We start from the raw sequence: 18,655 nt of genomic DNA, 5'->3' as shown, positions 1-18,655 counted from the left end.
GTCCTCAGTCCGGGAGGACAGACAGGCCCGTGAGGACCTGGGGCGGGTGTTCCGAGCGAGGCCCGCCCACCGCCGGTTTTAAAAGGACTCCGGCGGCCGGGAGGGGGCGGGGCGGGGCTGCACAGGCGGTGCCTCGCCTCGCGGAGGCAGACAGCTCTTCCCCCGCGCCGCCAAGGACCGCAGGCTCCCGTCTCCACCAGCCCCGGCGGCCCCGCCTGCGTTCAGCGTCTTGGAAGACCTGTCCTGCACCTTGTAGCCCTGTCCCGTCCTCAGATCCCCTGGGGGAGCGGGGTACAGCCACGGCGTCACAGGTCACCGCAGAGGAGTGCCTGTCTCAACTTCCCAGCGACAGAACTATTGCCTCCAGGAAGAAGCTGGACTCTGGTGGGTGGGCGGGTACCTGCCTACACACCGCCCCGCACCGCCCCCGCCCCCCAGGAGCCAGCGGGGCCCGGGGGAGGACAAGGGTGGGCAGTGGCTTTCTGCTGCTGCTGGGCCACGTGCCAGACCCACAGGTCGGCCCGGGTGGGGGCGGTGCCTGATACCACCCCACCATCCCGGGACCCTCCGCTGGAGGCCTGGGGACCTTGGGAGGCTGGGGTCTTGGGAAGCTGCAGTGGGTGACCCCAGGGAGGTAGGCCCAGGGAGGTAGGGTCCTCCCTGGGGGTGTTTCCAGCCTGGCCAAACGGTTCCTCTGTGTTCCTCTGACCTCCGCGAAGCATGGAGCTGACCAACCAGCCGGGGGAGCTGGAGGAGGAAGCAGGGGTGGGGAGTGTGTCCTCTCAGGGCTGAGTCTCCTCTGGCCTCTGCTGTCCCTGAGCATGCCCCAGGCCACATTCCCCTGGGGCCTCGGGTTCGGAAGCCAAGGTCAAGGCCGGCCACCCGTGGGCAGGGACGTGTAGCCCAGGAGGCTTCATTAGAACACCTTGTTCTCAAGTGGCCGTGGCCTCGCTTGGAAACGGTGGACCCGGGTCCGTTTCTTCTGAGGTCTCGGACCCCTGTACAGGAGGGAGGGGGAAAGCCGCTGTTTGTCCAGCAAGGCCGGGGGAAACAAAGGCTGAGGAGACGTTGCCCAGTGCCCGCAGGTCCCTTCTCCGTATGCCGCTGACCTCGGGTGCTTCCGGAGGCGGGGAGGAGGGGGGGCAGTGCTGCCTGCTGGGTGCGGGGTTGTGCCATGTCCCCTGGGGAGGAGTAAGCGTTGGGTTGAGTCGTTCTGTCCCCACCTCCATGGGCAGAGGCAACACCTGTCACCGGGCCAGATTCTGGGCCACAGAGAGAGGCTGTGTGACCCCGGGCAAGTGAACTAACCCCTCTGACCCTCCGCTGCCTCCTCTGCACAAAGAAAAACTTGCCTGTCACAACTGTTTGAAGGGACCCCTGGGGTGTCTCTAAGTGCCCGGATTCCTGTCCCAGGAGGAGCCTAGTGCGGGACTTAGGAGCCAGCCATGCCACCTGCCTTCTCCAGTCCTCAGCTCGCTTCTCGTCACAGTGTGGCATTCACTGAGCTTGAGGGGCTTCCCAGGTGGCTCGGCGGTCAATCCACCTGCCAACGCAGGAGATGCGGGTTCAGTCCCTGGATGAGCAAGATCCCCTGGAGCAGTGCATGGCACCCCACTCCCGGATTCTTGCCTGGAGCATCCCATGGATAGAAGAGCCTGGTGGGCTGCAGTCCACGGGGTCACACAGAGTCAGGCATGACTGAGCGCGCACGCAGTGAGCCAGCAGGGGAACGTACTTATTCATCCAGTCTCCTCCTGCCCCCAAGCTCTAGGCGGCTGTGACTAATGCAGCCGCACCTTTGGGTCTAGGAAACAGCCCTCCTCCGCGGGGAGCAGGCAGTGGCCACCCCCTAACATGTCAGGAGTACGCGGGCCTGCGTGGAGAGCACTTTCGTCCCGTGGGGCGTGGACGTTCGGCCAGGAGAGGGTTTTCGGTCTCAAGTGAAGCGGCAGTTCTCAGCTGCGTGGGTGCACGTGGCATCTAGTGGGGGAAAGGCCAGGGATGCTGCTGACGTCCTGCCATGCACATGGGGGGCTCCCGCCCCAAAAGGGTTATCCTGCTTGGAGGCCGGCGGTGCTGGGGAGACACTGGCCCCAGGGACCCCTCCATCCTTCCTGCTCCCGCGCGCGTAGAGGGAAAGGCGACGCTCTGCCGCCACCTGGTGGGCACCAGGGGGAGCGCAGGGAGGTGGGCTGGGCGCCTGCTCCTGGAGCCGCCGGACTAACTAACCCTGGACTCATCCACCCACCGACTTGTCGCCCAGTGAACGGGGAGGTTCTACACAGCGACCCTAGGCCAGGCATTCGGGGACTTGTGGCTTAGAGGACCAGCTGACATGGCCACACACACACACACCCGACTTTATCCACCTGGAGAAAATGACAAGGGAAGAGCCCAGTCATCTAGGATGCAGTACCGATGCCACCCCAGGTCCAACCCCCCCACCCCTGCCCATGGCCAGACGTACTTGGTTGGTCAGGGCGATGCCCCTGGATTTGCCAAGGGTCACCCTCCAAAGCTTCCCTGGTGGCTCAGTGGTAATCCCCTGGCGGAGGAAATGGCAACCCCCTCCATATTCTTGTCTGGAGACTCCCAGGGACAGAGGGGCCTGGTGAGCTACAGTCCACGGGGTGGCAAAGAGTCGGACATGACCGAGCGACTGCACAGTAGGGATGGACCCCTCCAGGAGTGGGTCCCTGACCTCTTGCCCTGCCTTTCCCTGGTGCAAATATGGATGTAAATGTGCACATAACCGTGCGTCGAATTTTAGATTCCATGTGGAGTGATAACCACACGGCATTTGCCTTTCTCTTCCTGGACTGGGTGTGATCATCCTGGGGCCACCCACGCTGCTGCAGATGGCAAGCGCCACCCTTTATGGCCGAGCAGCACTCCCTGTGTCTTTGCCCATTCATCTGTCATGGGCACTGAGGTGTCTCCGTGTCTTTGGTTATTGTAAATAGTGCTATGAATTTTGGGGTGCAGGGTTTTTTTTTTTTTCCCAAATTAGAGCTTTCTCAGGATGTCTAAATGACTTTTTGTGACACCAGGCCAATGTCAACATCCATCAGCCTTCGTTTCCTTCTCTGTAAAACAGGAAAAACATTCCCTACCTCGTGGCTGCTTTGAGGAGACGACTCTGGCAGACCAGTTCTTTACTACAGTAAGTGATAAAGTCAACGTTGTGTTCATACCTCTGATGTTCAGTGACAGTCACATCTTCCTTTGAAATTCGGATATGCACTTAAAAAGTTTTTGTTTAAGAAACATCAGAGTTGTGACTTTTTTAAAGACCCAAGGCCTTCCTCATCTGCTCTAGAGTCACACCCTGATGGATCAAGAAGGCACTGGATGCTTCTTCCAAATGCTCAGTGTTTATTCAGTCCTGCCCGTGTGTTCAGGTAGGACAGACGATTCACAGATAACTGAAGTTCCAGGACGTGAAGGGCACACGCCTTCGTCAGAGGCAGACACCGGCAACCGAGCTGAAGTGGATACTCAGGAACCACCACCAGTGAGGCTTTGTGAGGATCAGGAATCGTCATCCGTCTCCTGAAGGGTCCCGCATCAGAGCGGGGGTGGGCGGGGGGGTTCTCCCGGCTTCAGATTCTCCACCAGCGCTGGTCCTCCTCCTCCGAGTACCAGGCGTCACTGATGACCACGTGGGGCTTCAGTCTCTGCACCTGCTCCAGCAGCCTTCTCACTCGGGCTGGGTATTGCTCTTTCCACAGCCTGGGAAGGCGGCCAGAAAGGGGCCTCCTCACCCTGGGAACTTGCCTCTGACGCCTCTCCCTCCCTCAGCACTCCCGGACACCCCCCCCAAGGGTCTGAAACCTCTTCTTACACTGTTGCAGACAGACAGCGCCTTCCCCCTAGAATAAAACTCAGCCCCCGACCCTTTTAAGAAATCAAATTCCGTCTCTTTCAGGGCTGTCCAAGGTGGCTCAGATGGTAAAGAATCTCCCTGCAACACAGGAGACCTTAGTTCCATCCCTGGGTCTGGAAGATCCCTTGGAGAAGGAAGCAACAACCCACTCCAGTGTTCTTGCCTGGAGAATCCCCATGGACAGAGGAGCCTGGCAGGCTACAGTCCAGGAGGCTCACAATAGAGTCAGACACGACTTAGCCACCAAACTACCACCAAGACCGCAAGTGGTCTGGCTGGACCCTGCAGTAATCCTCCTTATGGATTTTTGGAAGACACAAACATTTTGTCTGTTTGCATTTCAGAAGCCATCTCTGGGGGCTCACCCGATGGTTTGTAGATTAGAGGTGGGATGCATGAAAGCGGAACACAGCGTCGCCATTCCTCCGGGGCCAAGGTCGTTGCGCATCAGGTTCAGGCTGGCCAGGTGCCGGCTGCAGATGAGGGCGGCGGACAGGGCCTTGCAGCCTTCAGAGGTCAGTCCACACGCCTCCAACCTGCAGGGTCAGCACAGCCAAGAAAGACCCCGCCATCTGGGAGCCTCCCTCCAACCTGTATTTGACTTCTACTACAGTCTTATTTATTTTCGATAGCTGTCTCTTTTATTATCATTATTTGGGCTCCTCTGGTGTGCTCGGACGGTAAAGAACCTGCCTGCTAATGCAGGTTCGATCCCTGGGTCGCGAAGATCCCCTGGAGAAGGGAATGGTAACCCACTCTGGGATTCTTGCCTGTACAACATTTAAAAAATTTTTATGTTAAAGAGATATATCCGATTGTCATCATCACTATTTGGCTGTGCCACGTGGCAGGCGGGATCTTAGTTCCCCAGCAGAGATGGAGCCCACGCCCCCCGTACTGGAAGAGCAGAGTCCGAGCCACTGGACCCCTAGGAAGTTGCCCTACTTCAAGTTTAAAAGTACAGTGGAATACTATTCACAAAAAAAGAACAAAAATCTCGCCATCTGCAACAGCACGGCTGGACCTGGAGGGTATTATGCGTGGTGAAGGAAGCCAGGGAAAGACAAGCACTGTATGGTTTTACTTAAATATGGAGAGTCTAAAAAATGAGTGGATGCAGAAAGCAGGAGCAGAGTCACGGGCACTGAGAGCAAGCTCGTGGCTGCCAGGGGCGCGGCCTTTTTCGTCAAGAGCCTTTCCTGAGCGCAGAGTTGATCTATAATGTTGCATTAGGTTCAGGTGTGCAGCAGAGAGACCCCGTGATACCGTGCGTAAACCCAGTGTGTTTCAGATCCCTCCCCCACGTAGGTCATCACAGAATGCTGAGTGGAGCGCCCTGTGCTCTGCAGTAGGCCCTTGATTATTTCCATGCACCGCGTTCTGTGTGTGTTAATTCCAACCTCCTGCTTTACCCCTCTCCCACCACCGCTTTCCCTTTCGCTTGCTGCGTCTGTGAGTCTGTTTCTGTTTCATAAGGAAGCTCATTTGTATCATTTCTTAAGATCCCGCACTTGAGAGATACCATATGGTCTTTGTCCTTCTCCGCCCAACTCACTTCACTCCGTGTGACCAGCTCTGGGCCCATCCGTGTTGCTGCGCGTGGCTTTAGCCCTTCCCTTTGCCGGCCTGCAGAGCAGTCCGCTGTACGCACTGGCACAGTGTTCTAAGCAGCCTCTGGGGCGATTCTGGCGCTCTCGAGAGTCTGAGCTCCACCCGTGTCCTCATTTGCTCTTTGATCCATCCTTCTCACTAGACTGGCAACGCCAGGGTCTGTATACCTTCACCATTCAGCACTGTGTCCAGCAGACACGTATCTACTCAGCTCTCAGTACCTCTGGACCATGTTCTCCAGCATTTGCTACTTCCTTCATCCATATACAGGTGCCCGGTCGGCCTGGATGCCTCGGTCTGCTCCTCTGCCGAGGCTGGGCTCCACTCGATGGGATGGTGAGCAGAACCTGCTCTTTGTGGGAGCGACGTCGTGTCTGCGTTCCCCTCCCCCTGAGCCCAGCCCTCCCGGAGGTGATCCCAGGACCGTACCCAAGTCTCGTCAGGGCGTTCTTCTGCTTCAGTCCCTTGCACAGTGCCGCAATCCCCTCATCACCCAGGGCGTTGGCAGCCAGATCCAGGCTTCTCAGGTGCCGACTCCTCGTGATCACGTTGGACAGACTCTCGCAGCACGCAGCGGTGAGGCGGCAGTTCACCAAACTGCGGGAAGAGGGAGGGGACGGAGAGCGAGGGAGAGCTGAAGGTGGGGGGAGAGAGAGCAAGACGGGGACGCAGAGACAGACCCTGGAACTAACTCAGGGTGTCCTTTCTTTTGACCGGCTAGAACCTCAGGCCTCCGTATGGTAGATTTGATCTCCGACAAGTGGGGATACTTACTCCAGGTCCTGGATGGGACAGGACGGCTCCATCATGACCTCGCACAGAAGGTTCATCCCAGGATCTTCCAGGGGGTTCATGCTGAGGCTCAGGTGGGTCAGATGCCTGTTGCCCATGAGTGCCAAGGCGAGGAAGCCACAGCCAGCCACGTCCAGGCTGCATGCGTTTAGTCTGTGGGGCACACACAGAGAAGGGGAAGCTCAGGTGTGCTCCTCAGAGTGACCTCAGCCTTTCAGATGGCCCCCAGGGACAGCGCTGAGGCTACGGAGGCTGGAAGGCGCCTTAGAGAAAACGGGTGTGTTCCACAAGCTTCCTGCAGGCACGAGGTACAGTGCTGTTGGCTGTGAGCTCCACGTTTGTTCTTGAGTTGCTCAGTCGTGTCCGACTCGCAACCGCATAGACAGCAGCCTGCCGGGCTCCTCTGTCCATGGGATTCTCCAGGCAAGAATACTGGAGTGGGTTGCTCTGTCCTCCAGGGGATCTTCCCCTCCCAGGGAGGAATCTCCTGCCTTGGCAGGTGGATTCTTTACCACTGAGCCCCCAGGGAAACCCGAGTTCAATGTTAATGATTCAATAATATATATTACATGAGGTGTCTGTAAACAGAAACACATAAAACAAGGTTAGGTATTGATCGGTTGGAGAAAATAGGGCACAGATGAACTTTTCTCTGAAACAGAAACAGACTCACAGCCTGGTGGTGGCCAAGGGCCAGGGGTGTTGCTGGGGGCGGAAGGGATGGGGAGTCTGGGTCAGCAGACGTGAGCTCTTACATACAGGATGGGTAAACGTCAGGGTCCTACTGCTTAGCACAGGAAGCGCATTCAGCATCTTGTGGCGAGCCACGATGGAAAAGCGTTTAGAAAAAGCTGAGTCACCTGTGCAGTTAGCAGAAATTAGCACAACATGCTAACTCAACCATGCTTCAGTAAAAGAAAGTTTAAGAAAACGCTGTGACCAGAGGCGCCCAGGAACCTAAGCCTGTATTCTCCCAGGAGCAGTGGGAGTCTCTCCGCGGAGAGTCACCCATCCTGCGCCCACCTGTCCTGTACTCTCGGCAACTTTACCGAACGGGACTGCCGGGAGTAAAGAGACGCGGCTATACGTGGATGAACGAGGACTTCTGGCTCGAAGGAAACACAGAAGCAGCGGTAGGATTTTCCAGGGTAGGAGCTGTCAGGAGGGGGCAGGTCCCCACGTCCTGACCATCTCCCCGCTGCTCTGCGCTCGCTGTAATAGAGCTACAGATGCTCTGGGGGCCGCGGGGTGGACTCACGCCAGCTTCTGCAGACCGCAGCTGGGGAGCTTCACGGCCCGACACAGCAGGCTCATCCCTTCACTCCCTAGTTCGTCGCCCGACAGGGACAGGTGTGTCAAGCCCTGGTTCTCTATGAGAGCGGAGGCCAGGTCTTGGCAGGTGGCGGCTGCAAGCCCACAGCTCCCCAGGCTGCAAGGAGAGAGGCCAGAAAGGAGATGACGGCTCAGCCGGTGAAGAACCCGCCTGCCAGCGCAGGAGACACTGGAGATGCGTGTTCCATCCCTGGGTCGGGAGGATCTCCTGGAGGAGGGCACGGCAGCCCCATCCAGTATCCTTCCCTGGAGAATCCCATGGACAGAGGAGCCTGGCGAGCTACTATCTACGGGGTCGCAAAAGAGTCAGACAGGACTCAGCGACTGAATAGAAATAAACAAACTTCCACAGAGGGCTCCCCGCAGGAGGCCCTCCCTCCGCATGCTAACCCTCAGCTTATGCATTGGCCAGTTCCCCTCCCTTCCCCCCACCCCCTGTGACAAGGGGAGATAGGGCTGGTGACCAGAAGTATCGCTCACATTAGCTTCTGCAGGGTGCAGGGTGCGACCTTCAAGGCGTCACAGAGAGACTTCACGCCCTGGTCTGCCACCTTATTTCCCATGAGGCTGAGGGATTTCAGGCTGACGGACGTAGCGAGCACTTGGGAGATCACCCGACAAGAGGCTGGGGTTAATCCACAGCGATCCAACCTGCAGAGACAGGCAACGTGGAGCACGTCATCACCTCTCTCCAGAAGCAGCCCAGCTTGCCCCCATCAGCCGCCCTGTCCCTTCGGCTGGCTCCTGGGTGTTCTCTGCTCTGGCTTGAGGGTCCCAGCATTTGCCATGCCTGTTCGCAGCCTCAGACCTTTTTGTGATTCAGTTTTCCATTCACCCTCTGGGATGCCAGTTCGCCTGAGTAAGTCGGTCTCACCACCTTCCCAACCATGCCTGCCCGCCCTCCTCTGCCCATCTTCCCATCCCCCTATTACTTTATTCATCGCAATGATCACCAGCTGACGTTCTGTATGTCTGTCTGACCTAAAACACTGTGTAAGTTGGGGTGTCAGCGTGCTGACTTGGTGCACGGATATACTGCGGTATGACTGCCAAGGCTGCATTAGCTAACATCTGGATCCCATCACACAGCATCTTTTTTTTTTTTTTGGTAGGAATCATTAAAATGTAGTCTTTCAGCAATTTTGATGTTTATAATACAGGATTGAGGTATGTTAGTCAATAAAGCTGAACAGACCTCATGTTTATCTCTCTCAAAATACAGCCAAAGCACCAAGTAGTCCTGTTTTTCAGTCCCAGTGAATCTAACTGGCAAAACACCCCCCCAGGAAATCACAAACTGGCAGCAACTGAGATGTCCCTGGAATGGTGAATGCCGGCTCTAACTGCACACGCCTGTATCACCAAATAGGGTGGGTGTGTGGGGGGGTGTGTGTGTGTGTGAGGTATGTGTGTGTGTGTGTGGTGTGTGTGTGCGGTGTGTGTGTGTAGGGGTCTGTGTGTGTAGGTGGGGGTGTGGGTGGGTGGGTTTCTGGGGGGGTGTGGGTGGGTGCGCGTGTGGTGTGTGCAGGTGTGTGGGTGCAGGTGTGTATGCGCGTGTGTGTGCGGGTATAGGTGTGTGTGTGGGTGTGTGTGTGGGTGTGTGTGTGTGTGTGTGGGTGGTGTGCACGTGGGTGTGTGGGGTGCGTGTGTGGGGTGCGTGTGTGGGGTGTGTGTGGGGGAGGTGGGGGGATGTGTGTGGGGGCGTGTGTGGGGGTGTGGGGGGTGTGGGGGGTGTGTGGGGGGATGTGTGTGGGGGATGTGTGTGGGGGAGGTGGGGGGATGTGGGGGGGGTGTGAGGGGTGGGGGGTGTGTGTAGGGGGTGGGGGGGGGTGTGCGTGTGCGCGCGCGTGCGTGGCTCAGTCAGTCCGACTCTGCCCCAAACCCCGCGCCTGTCCAGGCTACCCCGGAGCCCTGAGCAGAGTCCCGCGGGCTGTGCGCGCGCTGGGTTTTGAGGGGCTGCTCGCGGAGTCTGGTCCGCCGGCCAGGGACGGAAGCCGGGGAGCCCCCGGAAGTCGCGTTCCATCCTGAAGCGCACGTGACCCGTGAAGCGCTCGTGACCCGTGAAGCGCTCGTGACCCGTGAAGCGCTCGTGACCGCGCGCTTCCTCGGGTCGGGTTTGGCGGCGCTCATTATACACAAGCGGTCGAGCCCTCGTCCCGGCGCCAGACTCCCAGAGCTTGGTAAGACCTCAGCAGCTTTCTGCGAAAGCTTATTTCCAAGTGGAAAGTAAAGCAGTAACGCCCGGAAACCCGAGGGGCGGAAAGCGGGCGGCGGGGCTCGCCTGAGAGTCTGCAGCGCGCAGTGCGGGTGCCTGAGGGCCTCGCCCGCCGCCCGCACGTCCTCCTCGCCCAGGCGGGAGCCCGTCAGGTCCAGGCGCGTGACGCTCCGGTTGACGACCAGAGTCATCCAGAGGTGGCGGAGACCAGCGGTGACCCGGGCGCCGGTACATCTGCAGACGAGAAAAGGGGGCTCGACTTAGGACGATGGGACAGGTTCCGTCGCGTCCTCGTCTTTCCATCTCTGTTCCCGTTTTGACTCCGATCTTTCATCATTTGCGTTTACAGTTGCTCCTCAAACAACACGGGTTTAAACTATATGAGTTCTTGTGTATGTGGGGTTTTTCTCAAGAAATAGAGAAACACGCATGAACACCATCGTATGCAAAACTGGTGTTGACGTGGGCCGCCTATCCCTACACAGGAAGGAGGTGAGTGGCATTCAGTATAAAACCAACGATGTATCTGTTTTCTTACTATTTTAGAACTTTGCTTGCGAAGAATTACATTGCTGTACAGAATGCTTTTCTCTCTTATAACCAGAGAAACAGCCTGTCAGCCAATCATTAAAGGTACGTGTGTTTTTTTAAATATAGCAATGTTTCCAATATTGTGTCATGATTGTGACCGTAATACGGACGCCATGAGAAGTGTGTAATGACTCATTCATCTGTGTCCAGGCAGGGCTACCTTGTTGTTCTTGCAGCTTAGTTGCAAAGTCGTGTCTGACTCTTTTCGACTCTATTTACTGTAGCCCCCCGGGCTCCTCTGTCCATGGGATTCTCCAGGCAAGAATACTGGAGTGGGTTGCCATTTCCTTCTCCAGGGGATCTTTCCTACCCAGGAATCCGTAAAGCAACGTTACTGATGCTTCTTCATTATCAATGTGTACATCATTTATGTATAAATACATTTATGATTTTTTTACATTGTATTTCCATTTTTGATGTCCAGTGTTACACGTATGTATAGACACATACGTAGGTTATACGTATAACATTTAAAGTGTTTTCTATCATAGCATTGATGGAGGTACTGACACATGATTCGTCAGACAGACAATGTAAACTTATGGTATCAATGAATACAGTACTGAAATAAACCTTCCTCACTACCTCCCCTGCTAACCAACTCCTATTCATCCTTCAAAACCCTGCGTAAACAAACCCACCTTAGTAATCCCTTCACAAGATCCTTAGACATTCCCCACCTGTACTTTTGGGAACTTGGTTCCTGCACCTTCCACAGCCCTTATTCCCTGCAAGTACGTTCTGAAGATCAGTAGGTAGGAGAGGAGAGCCGCGACACAGCCGCACGAAGGGGGAGGTACGGGGTCTGGGAAGCCTCACATCAGATTCTGTATTTTACAGGCTGGCTGCCGCAGCTTGACACAGAGGGTCTTCATGGCCTCCTTGCTCAAGACGCTGCCACTCAGGTCGAGCTCGCGTAGGTTTGGGTGCGTGCCGAGCACGGAGCAGAGGTCTTCCCAGTGCTCATGAAGGGTCTTGATCTTCAGCCTATTGCGGAGAAGGAAACAAACATTTGTTCACACAGGATGGATTCTGACATGAGCAACTGCGCGATCCATGCCTGAGGAGAGAAGTCAGGCTGTTAGGGTGGGGAGGGTCTCAGAGGCTCTGAGTGGATCTGATCTCATGGCCTGGAGGAGTGTTGTCATAACCAAACTGCCTCCAGAACACTTCTGTACCCACAGGGCATACCGCCAGCTCTAAGTAAGATCTGTGCTTGAATTCTAGCTCCCTCTTGAACGTCAAAGTGTAGCCACTATGGAAAACGGTATGGAACGTCCCTCCCCCAAAATTAAAAATAGAACCACCGTTTGTTGTTGTCCAGTCGCCAAGTCATGTCCGACTCTTTGTGACTCCATGGATTGGAGCGTGCCAGCCTTCCCTGTCCTGCACTGTTTCCCAGAGTTTGCCCAAGTTCGGGTCCACTGAATCGATGATGCCATCCAGCCATCTCATCCTCTCCCGTATGATCCAGAAACCCCACTCTTGTGGGGGCGTGTCCAAGAGAATTGGAATCAGGGTCCCAGAGAGGAATCTGTACATTATTCACAACAGTCAAGATGCAGAAACAACCTAAGTGTCCATCAGTGGGTAAAGGAACTGTGGTGTGTGTGCCCCAGCGTCCGCTGCAGCACTGTTCACAACAGCCAGGACATGGGAGCAACCTAGATGTCCGCCGGTAGCGGCGTGGATAAAGCGGCTGTGGCACATACTCACTCAGTGGACTGTTACTCAGCCATGAAAAGGAAAGAGGCTGAGTTAGTTCTAATGACGTAGATGGACCTAGAGCCTGTTGTATACAGAGTGAAGTCAGAAAGATGAAAATAAATATTGCCTATTGACACATTATATGGACTCCAGAAAGGTGGTACTTATGCATTCACTTGCAGGGCAGGGGTGGAGACACAGACCTAGAGAGCCGACCTGTGGACACAGCGGGGGGGCAGAGAGGCTGGGATCAGCTGAGAGTGGCCTTGGAACATGTACATTATCATGTGTAAAACAGATGGCGGATGGGAATTTGCCACACGACACCGGGAGCTCGGCTCTGTGCTCTGTGATGACCTAGAGTGGTGGGATGGGGTGGGGGGGAGGTTCAAGGGGGGACACGTGTATACCTGTGGCTGATTTGTGTGGATGTGTGGCAGAAACACAACACTATGAAGCAATTATCCTCCCACTAAACATAAACACATAAAAAGAGAAAATGTGGTGTACACACACACAGTGGAACATGATTCAGGCTTGAAAAAGGAGGCACTGCCATCGGCCATAGCAGCGGTGAGCCAGAGGACAGTGTGCCAAGCGAGATAAGCCAGTCACGGGGCGACGTGCCCGGTCTCACTTAGATTCTAAAGCAGCCAAGTTCACGGAAGCCGAGCTTGCCTGGGCCTTGGTGTGGGGAACTGGGAGATGTGGGCCAAAGGGTACAAAGTTGCAGTTATCAGGATGAGTGCATTCTGGAGCTCTAATGTGTTAACATGATGCAGACCCAGGGGGATAGTCTTTAGGTGTTTTCACACACAAAGAAAATGGTAACTATATGAGGCAATGGGTGTGCTGACTAGCTTGATGGTGATTATTTCAGGTACATCAAAACACCAAATCATACACCTTACATACGTGCAATTTTGCTCAGTTATACCTCTCTTGTGTTGGAAAGAAACACAAGAACGGGAACGGCAGAGGTGGGGCACTCACCCTTGGGGAGCCCCGGGCCACGCCTCAGCAGACTCATCCTTTGGCGTCTCTCTGACATCCAGTCGAACTTTGCGTAAATGCTGGCAACGGCGGAGACAGAAGGAAGACACCGTTAAGTCCATCGGCCGGTTCAACTGCAGCCACACTTCTTGGAAGCCGTTCAAGGCCAAGCGAACAAACTCGTCGTCCTGTGTCTCGAAAAGGCAGTAGAAGGCCTCGAGCAAGTCTGGGGAGGAGGCAGGGGCGGCAGGGTGCTGACCCAGCAGGCAGATCCAGTGCAGAAGGCGCTGCTTAGCCACGGGGGCGGCGGGACAGCCTAGGAGCGTTTCCAGGGCCCGCGTCGCCTCCTTGCTCACAAGGCCAAACAGGAACCTCTTCATCTGGACCAGGTGGACGTTGAGGTCGACGTGCCTGAGCTCCGTCAGGCTCTTTGTGCTCTGGGGGAACAGCGGGTAGCCTTCCCCGTCTCCCTCGACGCCTCGCAGGACGTAGAACAAGGCAGCAAAGAACTCCTGGAGGCTGAGGTGGGAGAACGCGTGGCCCCTTCCGCAGCGGCCGTCAGGGAGAAGGATGCTCGCCTGCTGCAGGGCGGAGAGCTCGGGCCCCTTCAGCCCGTGGACGCCCAGGTCGTCGCCGTCAAACACGAACTTCGCGTTCCACACGCCGTCCACGGCCAGCCGGCACAAGCCCTTCAGGGCACTGCGTTCCTCCCTGCTCAGCGTGCGCCGGCCTGCATCTTTGGGAGCCAGCCGCTGGAACACGAAGGTGGCGTACAAGCCCGTGAGGGTGTGGCTGGGGACGGGAAGGCCTTTCTCTGGCTCCCCGTGCAGCTCGAGGGCCTCACGGACAAGGGCGCACACCACGGGCACCTGACACTTGTCAAGCACCTCCTGGTGGTCTGTGCCCGCGTGCCAGGCACGTGTCTTCTGACGACCGTGCTTCCCGCCGCCGAGGAGCAACTGCACCCTGTTTTCCACCGAGAGGCCCCCTACCCAGAGGTAACGGGGAGACCGGAGCAGGGCTTGGAGCCTCTGCACGCCCGCGTCCTGGACGGTGAGGAGGAGGGCGCACTCAGGGAGCAGGACTTTCTTCAGCAGGCTGTGTGCCAGGACGGCTACAGGCTGTCTCTCCACCCAGTCGGCCGAGAGGCTGGAGTCCTGGTCTCCGAGGGTGAGCTCCAGCTCCTCGAGTCCATCCACCACGATCAAGAGCCTTTTGGACTGCGACAGGACCTTCTCCACCGGGACCGGGGCGTCCGGCCACTCCCTGGAGATGAGCTCCGCGAAGCTGGTCTCCCTGGACCCCTGGAGGTCTCTGGCGCGGAGAAGGAAGACGTAGGAGAACAAGCCCTGGTAGAGGTCACCTTGTGCCCAGAACAGCAGGAGCCTCCGGGCCAGCATGGACTTCCCGACCCCCGGGGGTCCGTGCAGAACCACCGTGAGAGGCCGGAAGCCCCCCCGGGGGTCTGGGTTAAATGCCCCCGATAGCGCGTGCGCGTCCGGACACTCGGAGGCAAATTCTTCAAAGTGCTGGGGTGTGTCCAGCCTGGTGGAGAATGTTGTCATCACGTGGATCCTGTAGTCCCGCGAGTCCTGAGGGTCCTCTCTGGGGCCTGCATGGGACGGAAGAGAGGGGAAGAATGGGACTGTGTGTGAAGAGAGCCAAGGTTTCAGCAAGAAACAAGCAGAGATGCGAAACAAAGACCACAGACCCAGTCGCTGCGAAGACAGCCAGCCAGCCTGCCTCTGGGGCGCTTTCATTTCTTCCTAGCAACGTGCGTATAAGGATCTCTGGCCCTAAGATCACCTCTTCAGAGCGGACGGATGTCCTGGGAAATAGATCTGTGTCCCTTTAACTGGGCCGCTCTTTCCCGCACTCACAGATGACGCTCTACGTGTCTGTCTCCCACCATAGGCTGTGCCAGAGACTTTGCTGCTTGCTAATGTACCTTTGTGGTAAAGAATCTGCCTGCAATGCAGAAGACGCAGGAGATGAGGGTTCAGTCACTGGGTCGGGAAGATCCCCTGGAGGAGGGAATGACACCCCGCTCCAGCATTCTTGCCTAGAGAATCCCCACGGACCGAGGGCCTGCAGGCTGCAGTCCTGGTTGCCATTTCCTCCTCCAGGGGATCTTCCTGATCCCGGGATCAAACCTGGGTCTTCTGCATTGCCAGGTAGATTCTTTACTACTGAGCCACCTGGAAAGCCCCACGAATGTCTTAGATATCACTACCAGGACTTCCCAGGTGGCCCAGTGGTTAAGACTTCACTTTCTAACTCAGGGGTTGTGGGTTCGACCCCTGGTCAAGGACCTAAAATCTCACATACCTCGGGGCTAAAAATATATATATATATATATATATATGTATCAGAAACAATATTGAAACAAATTCAATACAGACTTTAAAAACGGTCCATATCAAAACAAATTTTTCCCACGATCACCTTCTTGTATATAAATTAAGAGCAGCGTAATTCACACACATCCATTTTCCCACCACTTCTTCCCTCCCCGTGATCCCCAACTAACCCGGCACTTCTTTCATGCTTGGACCTTGGTCAGTCTTTGCTGGTGCGGAATCTTCTGATGTTTCAGCCAGTAGACACTCTGCAATCAAGAACAGGCGAGCCACTGTCTCAATAACATCATGGCAGCCACCCTCATCAGGGATGAAAACATCCCCAGCCCAAAATACTGAAGGGAACCCACGCTCGTCTCAGCATCTCAGTCTACTCCCCAATTCGTCTGCAGCGAGGAAAATGGAGACTCAGGGCCCGTGCCAGTCTCAACACGGTGGCTCGGCTGGGGGTACTGATCAGTAAACACCCACTCTTATTCTGATTTTATAACCCGCATTTCCTACAGTGACAGATTTTATTATCCTGGGCTCCAAAATCACTGCAGACAGTGACTGCAGCCATGAAATTAAAAGACTCTTGCTCCTTGGAAGGAAAGCTATGACAAACCCAGACAGTGTATCAAAAAGCAGAGATTTCACTGTGCTGGCAAAGGTCCTTAGAGTCAGAGCTATGGTTTTTCCAGTAGTCATGTATGGATGTGAGATCTGGACTGTAAAGAAAGCTGAGCACTGAAGAATTGATGCTTTTGAACTGTGGTGTTGGAGAAGACACTCGAGAGGCCCTTGGACTGCAAGGAGAACCAACCAGTCAGTCCTAGAGGAAATCAACCCTGAATAGTCATTAGAATGACTGATGCTGAAGCTCCAATACTTTGGCCACCTGATGGCAAAGAGCTGACTCACTGGAAAAGACCCTGATGCTGGGAAAGATTGAAGGCAGGAGGAGAAGGGGATGACAGAGGATGAGGTGGTTGGATGGCATCACTGGCTCAATGGGCGTGAGTTTGGGTAAGCTCCAGCAGTTGGTGATGGACAGGGAGGCCTGGTGTGCTGCAGTCCATGGGGTCACAAAGTCAGACATGACTGAGCAACTGAAAAACAACAACAGTTTCCTATGAATAATACTAATATGTTTTCCATCCAGGGATTTTTTTTTTTTTGATTCTCAGAAGGAAGAGCTTCTGTTCAAGCCCTTTACAGACACAACAGCTGAGCAACATCGAGGCGTGGACTACCTGTAAGTCTTTAGTCAATCTGGCTGCTCACACTTGGGACTCTAAGTTTTTGTCCACAGTTGAGAGAGAGAATTCCTCCTGATAAAGGAGAAGTGAAGTGAAGTGAAGTCGCTCAGTTGCATCTGACTCTTTGCGACCCTGTGGACTGTAGCCCACCCCGCTCCTCCATCCATGGGATTCTCCAGGCAAGAATACTGGAGTGGGTTGCCATTTCCTTCTCCAGATAAAGGAGAGCTACTATTTTTTTTCTACTACCTTTCTCCTAAATACCTGAAGGTAACCACAGAACTTGATGTAAGTACATTGCTGGAATATGGGCACCAACATTCTGAGGGAGGGCAATCCTTAGAGAAGTTCCTTGAACCTTAGTCTCTAAATCTAAGGCAAGAAATAAGGGAGATACCCATTCTACAGCTGTTACTGTTCTTAAAAACAAAGAAACCCAGATGCTTCAGACCTAGGGACACACACAGACTGAAAGTGAAGGGCTGGAGAAGGATATTCCATGCAAGCGGAAGTCGAAAGGAGCAGGAGCAGCAATACTCATATTAGATAAAACAGACTTTCAAGTAAGGCGCTTCCCAGGTGGCGCTAGTGGTAAAGAATCCACCAGCCAGTGCAGGAGGCAGGAGAGACTCGGGTTTGATCCCTGGGTCAGGAAGAGCCCCTGGAGGAGGAAACGGCCACCCACTCCGGTATTCTTGTCTGGAAAATTCCAGGGAGATGGACAGAGGAGCCTGGCAGGCTACAGTCCATGGGGTTGCAAAGAGTCAGACACGACCGAGTACATTCACGAGACAAGGAAGGCCGCTACATAATGACTGAGGGATCTATCCAAGAAGATGATGGAACAATTATAAAGATACATGCACCCAACCCAGCAGCACCTCAGTGCATGAGGCAAATGCTGGCAACTGTTAAAGGGGAAGTTGACAGCAACAAGATAGTCGTGGGGGTCTTTAGTACCCCACTCACACCGAAGGACAGATCTTCCAGACAGAAAACTAATAAGGACAAACAGGGTGGAGATTCACTTTCTTATTGAACCTTGGCAACAGCACATAGAGGCAGCACAAAGACTCTTCCCCAGATGCAGAGAAGGAGAGAATTTGCCAGAAGTCACACATGTGGGGGCACCAGAGCTCTGGCTTGGCACTTTTGACTCCACGTCCCGTCTGCTACCTTCAACCCTCCAGGCAGACCTGTCTGCTCCTTCATGGTTTCACAGGCTGGAGATGACTTGGGTTTCCAGCGAGGCAGGCTGAGCAGTGAGTGAGTGAGTGCTCCTAGTTCAGAGTCCCGCTGTAGAGATAGACACCCTCCCACCCCCGAGAGACCAACGGGGGTCTCCTGGTCCCCATCTCCGGGGAACTTGAGGTCACCCCCTGTTTCCCCTACCCCCGAGGTCTGCCCCAATCTCACTCACTTTTCATCTCGTCCCTCGCCATCTCAGACAGTGCCGACAGGCGCATCTTTTCAAAGATGCCGATGGATGTCTTCCAGGCGAGAGACGCTCTGCAGTGCTCATGCAGGAGGGAGGCGAGGGACACCGCATCGGCCCTGTCCACCTGGACCAGCGGGAAGGAGCACGCTGCCGGTTCTGACGCGTGCTCCTTCAGGAGGGCCTTAAACGTCTGAAGCTCCTCTTTGCCCAGCTGCTCGAAGCACCACTGCAGTCCGTAACTGGAGAAGGGCGCTGTTTTGGCTTCTCTCATCTTGACACAAGGCTGAGCGCTCAGGCGGAATGGAAATGTAGTCTTCGGTAAACGAAGCCAGTGGGACCTGTTAGAAGGGTGAAGAGTTAGTTGCTCAGGGGTGTCTGACTCTTTGCGACCCCAAGGACTGTAGCCCACCAGGCTCCTCTAGTGCGTGGGATTCTCCAGGCGAGAATACTGGAGTGGGTTGCCATGCCCTCCTCTAGGGCATCTTTCTG

At 55.4% G+C, this 18,655-nt stretch overlaps 1 protein-coding gene across 1 annotated transcript; it reads right to left on the bottom strand.

Annotated features, from left to right (window-relative positions):
* On the bottom strand, window positions 3,101–18,455 carry NLRP5 (NLR family pyrin domain containing 5). Its single transcript, XM_018063503.1, has 11 exons — window positions 18,149–18,455; window positions 15,658–15,735; window positions 13,128–14,739; window positions 11,247–11,414; window positions 9,903–10,070; window positions 8,102–8,272; window positions 7,548–7,718; window positions 6,272–6,442; window positions 5,927–6,094; window positions 4,252–4,422; window positions 3,101–3,732 (listed from the first exon to the last, which is right to left on the bottom strand). Exons 1-11 carry the CDS (start codon window positions 18,435–18,437, stop codon window positions 3,603–3,605), a joined length of 3,297 nt encoding a protein of 1,098 aa, XP_017918992.1. The 5' UTR covers window positions 18,438–18,455; the 3' UTR covers window positions 3,101–3,602.

The sequence above is a fragment of the Capra hircus genome, chromosome 18 (genome assembly GCF_001704415.2).
Source record: "Capra hircus breed San Clemente chromosome 18, ASM170441v1, whole genome shotgun sequence".
NCBI lineage: Eukaryota > Metazoa > Chordata > Mammalia > Artiodactyla > Bovidae > Capra > Capra hircus.
This window is presented reverse-complemented; position numbering and strand designations above follow the sequence as displayed.